General features: G+C 49.2%; 1 protein-coding gene across 3 annotated transcripts in view; it reads left to right on the top strand.

Moving 5' to 3' along the window:
- PHC2 (polyhomeotic homolog 2) overlaps positions 1-14511 on the top strand; it is a 72580-nt gene that overhangs the window by 28821 nt on the left and 29248 nt on the right. For all 3 annotated transcript variants that reach the window (XM_056543671.1, XM_056543670.1, XM_056543669.1), the window contains exons 3-8: positions 503-673; positions 753-824; positions 1677-1814; positions 3521-3589; positions 3674-3881; positions 13537-13814. In XM_056543671.1, coding sequence (XP_056399646.1) covers positions 503-673; positions 753-824; positions 1677-1814; positions 3521-3589; positions 3674-3881; positions 13537-13814 — 936 coding nt within the window. The remainder of the gene's footprint in view (positions 1-502; positions 674-752; positions 825-1676; positions 1815-3520; positions 3590-3673; positions 3882-13536; positions 13815-14511) is intronic.

The following is a 14511-nucleotide window of genomic DNA, read 5'->3' as shown; positions in this document are numbered from 1 at the left end:
AATGGAAACCCATTCACTACACTATACATTTTAGCAAGCGGAATTTCCGCCTGCAATTTCAGAGAGGAATTGCAGGCGGAAATTCCGTAGTCTGAACCTAGCCTTACGGTCGGACATTCTGCCCATTTTCTGACATTTTCTGCCCTTTCCTAAAAGGTAACTCTGGAGGGTGGAAACTGATCCCCTATGCACGGGAGATCCAACCGCTGGGGGGGTCTGGTTTCAGCTGCTGATTGGCTGCTTGTCTCTGAGGGTGGGGGGGGCCCGGAGCGGTCTAAGAATGGGTAATTAGTGGGGCCCCATACAGATGATTGCAGGGAGTCCCAGAGCTCAGCACACAACCAGACACTTATCCCCTATCCTGGGAGTAGGGGCTAGGTTTTAGTTTCCCGGAATACCCCTTAAAATCATGGTTGGCCTGTTCAATAATAACTGTATATAATAAGAAGTGATGCGCTCCTATCTATAACTTCTGCCGTCTTTCTGATTCTGCCCCACACAGGTGATCCAACAGGCTCTGTCCCGCCAGCCCAACACAGCAGCGCAGTATCTGCAGCAGATGTACGCAGCTCAGCAGCAGCACCTGATGCTGCAAACCGCAGCGCTACAGCAGCAGCAGCAACAGCAGCACCTGAGCAGCGCGCAGCTGCAGAGCCTGGCCGCGGCCCAGCAGGTGAGCGCTTCATCCTCCGGGTAGGTTGTCTACATTCTCCGAAGTCCACACAGGTAGATAACCTCTGCTTTATTTCTAGGCCAACATAGCCGCCAGCAGAGCGCCCCCCGCAGTCAGCACTTCTCAGCAGACCCCACCCCAGCCACTGACGGTAGGTTTTTAGGCTAGGTTCACACTGCAGAATTTCTGCCGGAGATCAAGCCGGCGGCGCTAGGACCGAGCAGACTGCATTGCTGCCCCCATAGACTGCAATGCATTTCTGGGTGGATCTTGTGGGAGATCTGCTAAGAAATGCATTGCCATCTATAGGGACGGCAATGTAGTCCGTGCGGTCCTAGTGCCGCCCGCGCGATCTTCGGCAGAAATTCTGCCCAGAAATTCCACAGTGTGAACCCAGCCTTACTGATTTACCCGGCAGCTCAGAACCAGTTTAGATCTAAGCCACACATTTTTAGAGCCAGTTTTTTCCAACTAGGGTGCCTCCAGCTGTTGCAAAACTACAACTCCCTGCATGCCCGGACAGCCTTTGGCTGTCCGGGCATGCTGGGAGTTTTAGTTTTGCAACATGCAGGATTTACACAGGCAATGATACCCCCCCCCCCCTCCCTTTGTCTATTGAGGTAGGATAGGGTCACACGTAACAGATCTGCAGCTTATTTTACGCTGTGGATCTGCCGGTGGCCCGACATATAGTGTGCCTCCAGCTGGTACCACCCCCCCCCCCCCCCCCACCCTGCTTCACCCTGGCCTGCTCGCAGCGGCAATCCGCCACGCAGTGTATCCAGACATCGCAGGCCTCTGTGTGGCTGCTCGGAGCTGCGAATTGCTGCTGCGAGCAGGCCAGAGGGCAAGTTGGGGGCGGAAGGTGGCAACAGCTGGAGGCACGCTATGGGTTGGGTCCCCGGCGGATCTGCAGCGTAAAATATGCTGTGGATCCGTTACGTGTGACCCTACCCGTACAGTACATTTAGGTGCTGATTGGTATTTTCCGTCATTTCTTCAGATCATCCAGCGTCCACAGACGATCAGCTCCGCGCCCCCGACGTCCTCAGGGATCGCTCAGCAGGCCGTGCTCCTTGGAAACACCGCGTCTCCGGGCCTGAGCGCCAACCAGGCTCAGATGTATCTCCGAGCACAGATGGTGGGTTTGATCGCATTGCTGGGGAATGTGTGTGAAACAAAATATACTAGCGGGTGGGTGGAATTAGAAAACGTGACATGTATGTCTATGGGGCCCTTATACTCCACTCCTGGAAACAAGCCACATGTGACTACTCTCACAATGCCAGGCACTGGTCAATGGCCTCCTGCGCCCCAATGTCAGTCTGTTATGTTTACAGCTGTCTTTGGGTCTATGTCTTTAAGGGATCGCAGTCAATATCCAAATAATCAATTAAAGGGAATCTGTCACCAGCGTCACCCGCACCAACCTGTTGGTACAGGATAATTGTGTGGGTGACACTGATTTCAACATTGTTTACCTTTTTTTTCCTACATGGCCCTGTTCCTGAGTTATGCCTGAAAATCCAAATATGCAAATGAAGTGCACTGGATGTGTTCCCAGCACCTTGGTGCAGTCTTCTGCCTGCCCAGCTCCGCCCAGTGCAACGCCCCCTTTATAAATTCATGACCCAGCTCCATTCTATACAGGGAACATGTAACTCTAGACATGCTCTGCCCACTCCTGTCACATGATCAGCATGATCACAGGTCCTTTAGCCACTTTCTCTTCTATCTTGCACTGATAAGCTCCACCCCCTCATGTACAGGTCACATGATTGTGACATCATCACAGGTCCTACACCTCCAGCATGTAGCAGATACAGAGCAGGTCCTGGTGAGGCAGTCACTGAGGAGCAGAGATCTCCACACACAACACAGCATCAGTGACTGCCCGACCGGGACCTGTGATGCTTATGATCATGTGATTGGTTTGGGCGGAGCGGATCTAGAGTGCTTCAAACCACTTCATTTACATATTTGTATTTTAAGGCATAACTCGGGAATGGGGTTACATAGGGAAAAAATTTAAATATCGTTGGAATCAGCGTCTCTCACACTATAACTCACACGCCATGCCCCCTCCCGTAGACATGCATTGAGGGGCGTGGCCTGATGTAATGAGGGGGTGTGGCCGACCCCCAGCAGCGCACACACAGCATTCGGAACTAAATGTTCCAAACACTGGCCAGTGGAGTACCCCTTTAATCAGTTAGATCAGCAGCACTCTGCTAGCACAGACTGCTTGTTCCAAACACTGCCCAGTGGAGTACCCCTTTAATCAGTTAGATCGGCACTCTGCTAGTACAGCCTGCCTGTTCCAAACACTGGCCAGTGGAGTACCCCTTTAATCAGTTAGATCAGCACTCTGCTAGTACAGACTGTGGGAAGCAGGTGGTGGCCATGGCAGGCCCCTTTTTTTTTTTTAAAGGGGTACTCCTCTGCCCCATTTTGTTCCGAATTTTGGCCCCCATTGCAAGTCAACCTTCCTTAGACTTGTATTGAGGGGGGTGACGTGACGTCACGAGGGGCGTGGCCGTGATGTTACGACCCCCGCCGCTGGCACCCAGTGTTCTAGACGAACACTGGGTGCTGCACAGAAACCGCGATCAGACATCTTATCCCCTATCCTTTGAATAGGGGATAAGATGTCAAGGGGCGGAGGACCCCTTTAAATATTGTTCTGGGTCCCTGACTGAATTACTGCCCTGATGGTGGCTCTAAAGGTGGATCTGGGGCAGTAATAAGGGGAGTTGCGTGCAGAGTAGCGGGAGATGTTGGTCCCTGGGTTTCTTGCACTGTATGGCCTTGTGGTGATGTCCGCTTCCTATATGTTATTTCTTTCAGCTAATCTTTACTCCGACTGCCACTGTGAGCAGCATCCCATCTGAGGTCAGTGCAGGAACTTCCTCTCAGGTAAGTGACTCTATCCCTGGAGGGGCATGGAGGTAAAGAGAGCCCAGTGAGCTCCTGGTGCAGATCCTGCCATCTTCTTCCCAGGTACAGAATCTCGCTGTGCGAGGAGCAGGCGTCAGCCAATCACAGCTTCCCAGCTTTACCACCGCCACAAGTAACCTCCTTCCAGTGACCTCCACCTCACAAACCAAAACCACAGGAAACCCACAAAGTGACACCTCAGCCAAGAGCACAGACAGCCGGGGGACAACAGGCCGGACCCCCGTCACAGCGCACCCCATCATTACTACAGGTGAGACTGGGTCAGTTACTCTGTGATGCCTTGTACCCCCATGACTCTGACCACACTAGTAGTGACCCTGTGCCCCCATATACAGTACATGTCTGACTACACTAGTAGTGACCCTTTACCCCCATATACAGTACATGTCTGACTACACTAGTAGTGACCCTGTGCCCCCATATACAGTACATGTCTGACCACACTAGTAGTGACCCTGTGCCCCCATATACAGTACATGTCTGACTACACTAGTAGTGACCCTGTGCCCCCATATACAGTACATGTCTGACCACACTAGTAGTGACCCTGTGCCCCCATATACAGTACATGTCTGACCACACTAGTAGTGACCCTGTGCCCCCATATACAGTACATGTCTGACCACACTAGTAGTGACCCTGTGCCCCCATATACAGTACATGTCTGACCACACTAGTAGTGACCCTGTGCCCCCATATACAGTACATGTCTGACCACACTAGTAGTGACCCTGTGCCCCCATATACAGTACATGTCTGACCACACTAGTAGTGACCCTGTGCCCCCATATACAGTACATGTCTGACCACACTAGTAGTGACCCTGTGCCCCCATATACAGTACATGTCTGACCACACTAGTAGTGACCATGTGCCCCCATATACAGTACATGTCTGACTACACTAGTAGTGACCCTGTGCCCCCATATACAGTACATGTCTGACTACACTATTAGTGACCCTGTGCCCCCATATACAGTACATGTCTGACCACACTAGTAGTGACCATGTGCCCCCATATACAGTACATATCTGACTACACTAGTAGTGACCCTGTGCCCCCATATACAGTAGATGTCTGACCACACTAGTAGTGACCCTGTGCCCCCATATGCAGTACATGTCTGACCACACTAGTAGTGACCATTTGCCCCATATACAGTACATGTCTGACTACACTAGTAGTGACCCTGTGCCCCCATATACAGTACATGTCTGACCACACTAGTAGTGACCCTGTGCCCCCATATACAGTACATGTCTGACCACACTAGTAGTGACCCTGTGCCCCCATATACAGTACATGTCTGACCACACTAGTAGTGACCCTGTGCCCCCATATACAGTACATATCTGCCTACACTAGTAGTGACCCTGTGCCCCCATATACAGTAGATGTCTGACCACACTAGTAGTGACCCTGTGCCCCCATATACAGTACATGTCTGACCACACTAGTAGTGACCATTTGCCCCATATACAGTACATGTCTGACTACACTAGTAGTGACCCTGTGCCCCCATATACAGTACATGTCTGACCACACTAGTAGTGACCCTGTGCCCCCATATACAGTACATGTCTGACTACACTATTAGTGACCCTGTGCCCCCATATACAGTACATGTCTGACCACACTAGTAGTGACCATGTGCCCCCATATACAGTACATATCTGACTACACTAGTAGTGACCCTGTGCCCCCATATACAGTAGATGTCTGACCACACTAGTAGTGACCCTGTGCCCCCATATGCAGTACATGTCTGACCACACTAGTAGTGACCATTTGCCCCATATACAGTACATGTCTGACTACACTAGTAGTGACCCTGTGCCCCCATATACAGTACATGTCTGACCACACTAGTAGTGACCCTGTGCCCCCATATACAGTACATGTCTGACCACACTAGTAGTGACCCTGTGCCCCCATATACAGTACATGTCTGACCACACTAGTAGTGAACCTGTGCCCCCATATACAGTACATATCTGCCTACACTAGTAGTGACCCTGTGCCCCCATATACAGTAGATGTCTGACCACACTAGTAGTGACCCTGTGCCCCCATATACAGTACATGTCTGACCACACTAGTAGTGACCATTTGCCCCATATACAGTACATGTCTGACTACACTAGTAGTGACCCTGTGCCCCCATATACAGTACATGTCTGACCACACTAGTAGTGACCCTGTGCCCCCATATACAGTACATGTCTGACCACACTAGTAGTGACCATTTGCCCCATATACAGTACATGTCTGACTACACTAGTAGTGACCCTGTGCCCCCATATACAGTACATGTCTGACCACACTAGTAGTGACCCTGTGCCCCCATATACAGTACATGTCTGACCACACTAGTAGTGACCCTGTGCCCCCATATACAGTACATGTCTGACCACACTAGTAGTGACCCTGTGCCCCCATATACAGTACATATCTGACTACACTAGTAGTGACCCTGTGCCCCCATATACAGTACATATCTGACTACACTAGTAGTGACCCTGTGCCCCCATATACAGTACATGTCTGACCACACTAGTAGTGACCATTTGCCCCATATACAGTACATGTCTGACTACACTAGTAGTGACCCTGTGCCCCCATATACAGTACATGTCTGACCACACTAGTAGTGACCCTGTGCCCCCATATACAGTACATGTCTGACCACACTAGTAGTGACCCTGTGCCCCCATATACAGTACATGTCTGACTACACTAGTAGTGACCCTGTGCCCCCATATACAGTACATGTCTGACCACACTAGTAGTGACCATTTGCCCCATATACAGTACATGTCTGACTACACTAGTAGTGACCCTGTGCCCCCATATACAGTACATGTCTGACCACACTAGTAGTGACCCTGTGCCCCCATATACAGTACATGTCTGACCACACTAGTAGTGACCCTGTGCCCCCATATACAGTACATGTCTGACCACACTAGTAGTGACCCTGTGCCCCCATATACAGTACATGTCTGACCACACTAGTAGTGACCCTGTGCCCCCATATACAGTACATGTCTGACCACACTAGTAGTGACCCTGTGCCCCCATATACAGTACATGTCTGACTACACTAGTAGTGACCCTGTGCCCCCATATATAGTACATGTCTGACCACACTAGTAGTGACCCTGTGCCCCCATATACAGTACATGTCTGACTACACTAGTAGTGACCCTGTGCCCCCATATACAGTACATGTCTGACTACACTAGTAGTGACCCTGTGCCCCCATATACAGTACATGTCTGACTACACTAGTAGTGACCCTGTGCCCCCATATACAGTACATGTCTGACTACACTAGTAGTGACCCTGTGCCCCCATATACAGTACATGTCTGACCACACTAGTAGTGACCCTGTGCCCCCATATACAGTACATGTCTGACCACACTAGTAGTGATCCTTTACCCCCATATACAGTACATGTCTGACCACACTAGTAGTGACCCTGTGCCCCCATATACAGTACATGTCTGACCACACTAGTAGTGACCCTGTGCCCCCATATACAGTACATGACTGACTACACTAGTAGTGACCCTGTGCCCCCATATACAGTACATGTCTGACCACACTAGTAGTGACCCTGTGCCCCCATATACAGTACATGTCTGACCACACTAGTAGTGCCCCTGTGCCCCCATATACAGTACATGTCTGACCACACTAGTAGTGACCCTGTGCCCCCATATACAGTACATGTCTGACCACACTAGTAGTGACCCTGTGCCCCCATATACAGTACATGTCTGACCACACTAGTAGTGACCCTGTGCCCCCATATACAGTACATGTCTGACCACACTAGTAGTGACCCTGTGCCCCCATATACAGTACATGTCTGACCACACTAGTAGTGATCCTGTGCCCCCATATACAGTACATGACTGACTACACTAGTAGTGACCCTGTGCCCCCATATACAGTACATGTCTGACTACACTAGTAGTGACCCTGTGCCCCCATATACAGTACATGTCTGACTACACTAGTAGTGACCCTGTGCCCCCATATACAGTACATGTCTGACTACACTAGTAGTGACCCTTTACCCCCATATACAGTACATGTCTGACCACACTAGTAGTGATCCTTTACCCCCATATACAGTACATGTCTGACTACACTAGTAGTGACCCTGTGCCCCCATATACAGTACATGTCTGACCACACTAGTAGTGACCCTGTGCCCCCATATACAGTACATGTCTGACCACACTAGTAGTGACCCTGTGCCCCCATATACATTACATGTCTGACCACACTAGTAGTGACCCTTTACCCCCATATACAGTACATGACTGACCACACTAGTAGTGACCCTGTGCCCCCATATACAGTACATGTCTGACCACACTAGTAGTGATCCTTTACCCCCATATACAGTACATGTCTGACTACACTAGTAGTGACCCTGTGCCCCCATATACAGTACATGTCTGACCACACTAGTAGTGACCCTGTGCCCCCATATACAGTACATGTCTGACCACACTAGTAGTGACCCTGTGCCCCCATATACAGTACATGTCTGACCACACTAGTAGTGACCCTGTGCCCCCATATACAGTACATGTCTGACCACACTAGTAGTGACCCTGTGCCCCCATATACAGTACATGTCTGACCACACTAGTAGTGACCATGTGCCCCCATATACAGTACATGTCTGACCACACTAGTAGTGATCCTTTACCCCCATATACAGTACATGTCTGACTACACTAGTAGTGACCCTGTGCCCCCATATACAGTACATGTCTGACCACACTAGTAGTGACCCTGTGCCCCCATATACAGTACATGTCTGACCACACTAGTAGTGACCCTGTGCCCCCATATACAGTACATGTCTGACCACACTAGTAGTGATCCTTTACCCCCATATACAGTACATGTCTGACCACACTAGTAGTGACGCCCATGTACAGTACGACTGGGGATCCCCCTCCTGATCCTGTCTCTAGGGGCTGCATGCAGACGATCCTTCTTTACTTTGATGAAGCAGCAGTTGTCATGGAAACAGCCCCCACGTCTGATATATAAATAATTGATCAGCCATTGCTTCCACCCCAGGCTTTATATTAACCCCCGGTGTACCACAGGCCTGACAGACATGATGTGATTAAACATTTATGGGACCAGTGAGTTTTTAGGAGAAGCGCGGCCTGCAGGGAACATTACACAGCGAGATGTCAGACAACAGAGAAGACTGTGCACAATGTACACCTACCATGACAGCACCGGAGACTGGACACGAGGGCTGCTATTACTAGACCCTATAGGAGGCGGCTGCTATTACTAGACCCTATAGGAGGCGGCTGCTATTACTAGACCCTATAGGAGGTGGCTGCTATTACTAGACCCTATAGGAGGCGGCTGCTAGTACTAGACCCTATAGGAGGCGGCTGCTATTACTAGACCCTATAGGAGGCGGCTGCTATTACTAGACCCTATAGGAGGTGGCTGCTATTACTAGACCCTATAGGAGGCGGCTGCTATTACTAGACCCTATAGGAGGCGGCTGCTATTACTAGACCCTATAGGAGGTGGCTGCTATTACTAGACCCTATAGGAGGCGGCTGCTATTACTAGACCCTATAGGAAGCGGCTGCTATTACTAGACCCTATAGGAGGCGGCTGCTATTACTAGACCTTATAGGAGGCGGCTGCTATTACTAGACCCTATAGGAGGCGGCTGCTATTACTAGACCCTATAGGAGGCGGCTGCTATTACTAGACCCTATAGGAGGCGGCTGCTATTACTAGACCCTATAGGAGGCGGCTGCTATTATTAGATCCTATAGGAGGCGGCTGCTATTACTAGACCCTATAGGAGGCGGCTGCTATTATTAGACCCTATAGGAGACGGCTGCTATTACTAGACCCTATAGGAGGCGGCTGCTATTACTAGACCCTATAGGAGGCGGCTGCTATTACTAGACCCTATAGGAGGCGGCTGCTATTACTAGACCCTATAGGAGGCGGCTGCTATTACTAGATCCTATAGAAGGTGGCTGCTATTACTAGACCCTATAGGAGGCGGCTGCTATTACTAGACCCTATAGGAGGCGGCTATTACTAGACCCTATAGAAGGTGGCTGCTATTACTAGACCCTATAGAAGGCGGCTGCTATTACTAGACCCTATAGAAGGCGGCTGCTATTACTAGACCCTATAGGAGGAGGAGGCTGCTATTACTAGACCCTATAGGAGGCGGCTGCTATTACTAGACCCTATAGGAGGCGGCTGCTATTACTAGACCCTATAGGAGGCGGCTGCTATTACTAGACCCTATAGGAGGCGGCTGCTATTACTAGATCCTATAGAAGGTGGCTGCTATTACTAGACCCTATAGGAGGCGGCTGCTATTACTAGACCCTATAGGAGGCGGCTATTACTAGACCCTATAGAAGGTGGCTGCTATTACTAGACCCTATAGAAGGCGGCTGCTATTACTAGACCCTATAGAAGGCGGCTGCTATTACTAGACCCTATAGGAGGAGGAGGCTGCTATTACTAGACCCTATAGGAGGCGGCTGCTATTACTAGACCCTATAGGATGCGGCTGCTATTACTAGACCCTATAGGAGGCGGCTGCTATTACTAGACCCTATATAAGGCGGCTGCTATTACTAGGCCCTATAGAAGGCGGCTGCTATTACTAGACCCTATAGGAGGAGGAGGCTGCTATTACTAGACCCTATAGGAGGCGGCTGCTATTACTAGACCCTGTAGGATGCGGCTGCTATTACTAGACCCTATAGGAGGCGGCTGCTATTACTAGACCCTATAGGAGGCGGCTACTATTATTAGACCCTATAGGAGGCGGCTGCTATTATTAGACCCTACAGGAACCAGGTGCTATAAATAGACCCTAAAGGGGCCTGCTACTATTACTACACCCTATAGGGGCCTGCTATTATTATTAAGCCCTATAAGGCCCTGCTACTATTACTACACCCTATAGGGGCCTGCTATTATTATTAAGCCCTATAAGGCCCTGCTACTATTACTACACCCTATAGGGGCCTGCTATTATTATTAAGCCCTATAAGGCCCTGCTACTATTACTACACCCTATAGGGGCCTGTTGCTATTACTAGACCCTATAGGGGCCTGTTATCATTACTACACCCTATAGGGGCCTGTTGCTATTACTAGATCCTATAGGGGCCTGCTATTATTATTAAGCCCTATAAGGGCCTGTTGCTATTACTAGATCCTATAGGGGCCTGCTATTATTATTAAGCCCTATAAGGGCCTGTTGCTATTACTAGATCCTATAGGGGCTGGCTGCTAGTACTAGTCCCTTTTTTTCCTGTATTCTTACTATATCTTGTCCCACGTAATAAGGAGACCCAGGTACATAGCTGATGGTTCCACATATATTTTATAAATGTTAGATTCTTCTTAGCAACAGTGACCCTGAGGTCAATTCTGGGTTTGCAGTGTCATGACTGGACATGACTGAGTTGGCCATGGTGGGAAAGGACATGACTGGGCTTGGGGTGTCGTGGCTTGACGTGACTGGGTTGGTGGTGGCTGGACATGACTTGGTTGGCAGGGGTGAGGTTGGACATGACTGGGCCAGCGGTGCCGTGGCTGGACATGACGGGCGGATTACTCTAGATTCTCATCCGCTCCTTAGTGGGGAGTGGTATGATCTCTGTGTCCATGTAATGATCTAACCTGTAGAGAAGGGGTGGACAGCGGGTAAGGTGACGTCATCTCCTCCTCATCCATGGACACCCTCTGTGTTGCGCTCACTCGTCTCTTGTTGTGTGGACCGCCTCAGGCGCAGACACAGCCCTTTGATTTCTTGTAAAGCTCAGGCACAAAAGACTCCTAATACTATGCTAATCCACTGCTACAGCCCCAGGTGACAATGCGGCCTTGTCTGTCGTCACCCAGCTGCTGGGGGCCATGGTAGCCTGGTGGATCAGACAGTATAGATAGCAGGGAGCATAGATGGTGGACAGTATAGATAGCACAGAGTATAGGTGGGGGACAGTATAGATAGCAGGGAGCATAGGTGGTGGACAGTATAGATAGCAGGGAGCATAGATGGTGGACAGTATAGATAGCAGGGAGTATAGGTGGTGGACAGTATAGATAGCAGGGAGTATAGGTGGTGGACAGTATAGATAGCAGGGAGTATAGGTGGTGGACAGTATAGATAGCAGGGAGTATAGGCGGTGGACAGTATAGATAGCAGGGAGTATAGGTGGTGGACAGTATAGATAGCAGGGAGTATAGGTGGTGGACAGTATAGATAGCAGGGAGTATAGGTGGTGGACGGTATAGATAATGGTAACTATGTGTGATGGGCAGTATATATAATTGTAACTGTGTGATGGGCAGTATAGATAATGGTAACTGTGATGGGCAGTATAGATAATGGTAACTATGTGTGATGGGCAGTATAGATAATGGTAACTGTGTGATGGGCAGTATAGATAATGGTAACTGTGATGGGCAGTATAGATAATGGTAACTATGTGTGATGGGCAGTACAGATAATGGTAACTGTGTGATGGCAGTACAGATAATGGTAACTATGTGTGATGGGCAGTACAGATAATGGTAACTATGTGTGATGGGCAGTACAGATAATGGTAACTATGTGCGATGGGCAGTATAGATAATGGTAACTATGTGTGATGGGCAGTATAGATAATGGTAACTGTGTGTGATGGGCAGTATAGATAATGGTAACTGTGTGTGATGGGCAGTATAGATAATGGTAACTATGTGTGATGGGCAGTATAGATAATGGTAACTATGTGTGATGGGCAGTATAGATAATGGTAACTATGTGTGATGGGCAGTATAGATAATGGTAACTATGTGTGATGGGCAGTATAGATAATGGTAACTATGTGTGGTGGGCAGTATAGATAATGGTAACTATGTGTGATGGGCAGTACAGATAATGGTAACTATGTGTGATGGGCAGTATAGATAATGGTAACTATGTGTGATGGGCAGTATAAATAATGGTAACTGTGTGTGATGGGCAGTATAGATAATGGTAACTATGTGATGGGCAGTACAGATAATGGTAACTATGTGTGATGGGCAGTACAGATAATGGTAACTATGTGTGATGGGCAGTACAGATAATGGTAACTATGTGTGATGGGCAGTACAGATAATGGTAACTATGTGTGATGGGCAGAATAGATAATGGTAACTATGTGCGATGGGCAGTATAGATAATGGTAACTATGTGCGATGGGCAGTATAGATAATGGTAACTGTGTGTGATTGGCAGTATAGATAATGGTAACTATGTGTGATGGGCAGTATAGATAATGGTAACTGTGTGTGATGGGCAGTATAGATAATGGTAACTATGTGTGATGGGCAGTATAGATAATGGTAACTGTGTGTGATGGGCAGTATAGATAATGGTAACTGTGTGTGATGGGCAGTATAGATAATGGTAACTATGTGTGATGGGCAGTATAGATAATGGTAACTATGTGTGATGGGCAGTATAGATAATGGTAACTATGTGTGATGGGCAGTATAGATAATGGTAACTATGTGTGATGGGCAGTATAGATAATGGTAACTATGTGTGATGGGCAGTATAGATAATGGTAACTATGTGTGATGGGCAGTATAGATAATGGTAACTATATGTGATGGGCAGTATAGATAATGATAACTGTGTGTGATGGGCAGTATAGATAATGGTAACTGTGTATGATGGGCAGTAAAGATACCGGTAACTATGTGTGATGGGCAGTATAGATACCGGTAACTATGTGTGATGGGCAGTATAGATACCACTCATCTGGCACATTGGCTCAGTTGCTCTGCGCAGGCTTATATCTCCTCACTGCCTCTTTTCCTTGCAGCCTGCACCCCCCACCTCATTCAGCCTCAGAAGCAGATCCAGCCTCGCCCGTTGCTGCCCTCGGTCGGCTCTTCAGGGCAGCCTCTCAGCCATCAGTGTCTCCCCTCTCCAGCCATCACATCCCTGACAGCGATTGGACCCTCATCCACTTGTGCTGAGACCAATGGGCACAGACAGAGCCCCATCACAAGCCACGCAGGACAGGAGGTCACCGTCCAGCCCAAGCTTCTCCCGGTCAGCTCCGCGGTCATCCTGCAGATTCCAGCCGCTCCCGGCACGGTTAGTCAAGGGGCAAAGTATTATCCGGTAAATGGAGGAGAGCGCCCAGGGCAGGTTAGGCTGCACATCTGACCAAGGCTGTGAATAGACATTACCAGCCGGGGCCTATTGGCTTTTAAATCAAGCTTTACAAGCCAGGATAGGGGATAAGTAGCTGATCGTGGGGTTTCAACCGCTGGGACCCCCTGCGCTCTCTGGAATGGGACCTGGCTACTGCACCCTAGGGCATCTCCGGCACTTCTATGGAAATAAATGGGAGTGCCGGAGATTGCTGAGACCCCCCGTGATTAACTACTTATCCCTTATCCTGTGAATAGGGGATAAGATAGTTTAGGCTGGACAACCCCTTTAAAAGAGTTAAATATATCAGTCTAGACCAGTGGTGGCAAAACTACAACTCCCATCATGCCCCGATAGACTTCGGCTGTCAGGTCATGATGGGTGCTGTAGTTTTGGAACAGCTGGAGAGCTTAAGATTGGGGAACATAGGTCTAGACCTGTGTTTCCCAACCAGGGTGCCTCCAGCTGTTGCATAGCTACATTTTCCAGCATGCCCAGACAGCCTTTGGCTATGTAGGGCAGTGTTTCTGAACCAGGGCGTCTCCAGCTGTTGCAAAACTACAACTACCAGCATGCCCGGACAGCCTTTGGCTGTCCGGGCATGCTGGGAGTTGTAGTTTTGCACCAGCTCGGGCCC

This window comes from Hyla sarda, chromosome 10 (genome assembly GCF_029499605.1).
Source record: "Hyla sarda isolate aHylSar1 chromosome 10, aHylSar1.hap1, whole genome shotgun sequence".
NCBI classification, from domain to species: domain Eukaryota; kingdom Metazoa; phylum Chordata; class Amphibia; order Anura; family Hylidae; genus Hyla; species Hyla sarda.
This window is presented reverse-complemented; position numbering and strand designations above follow the sequence as displayed.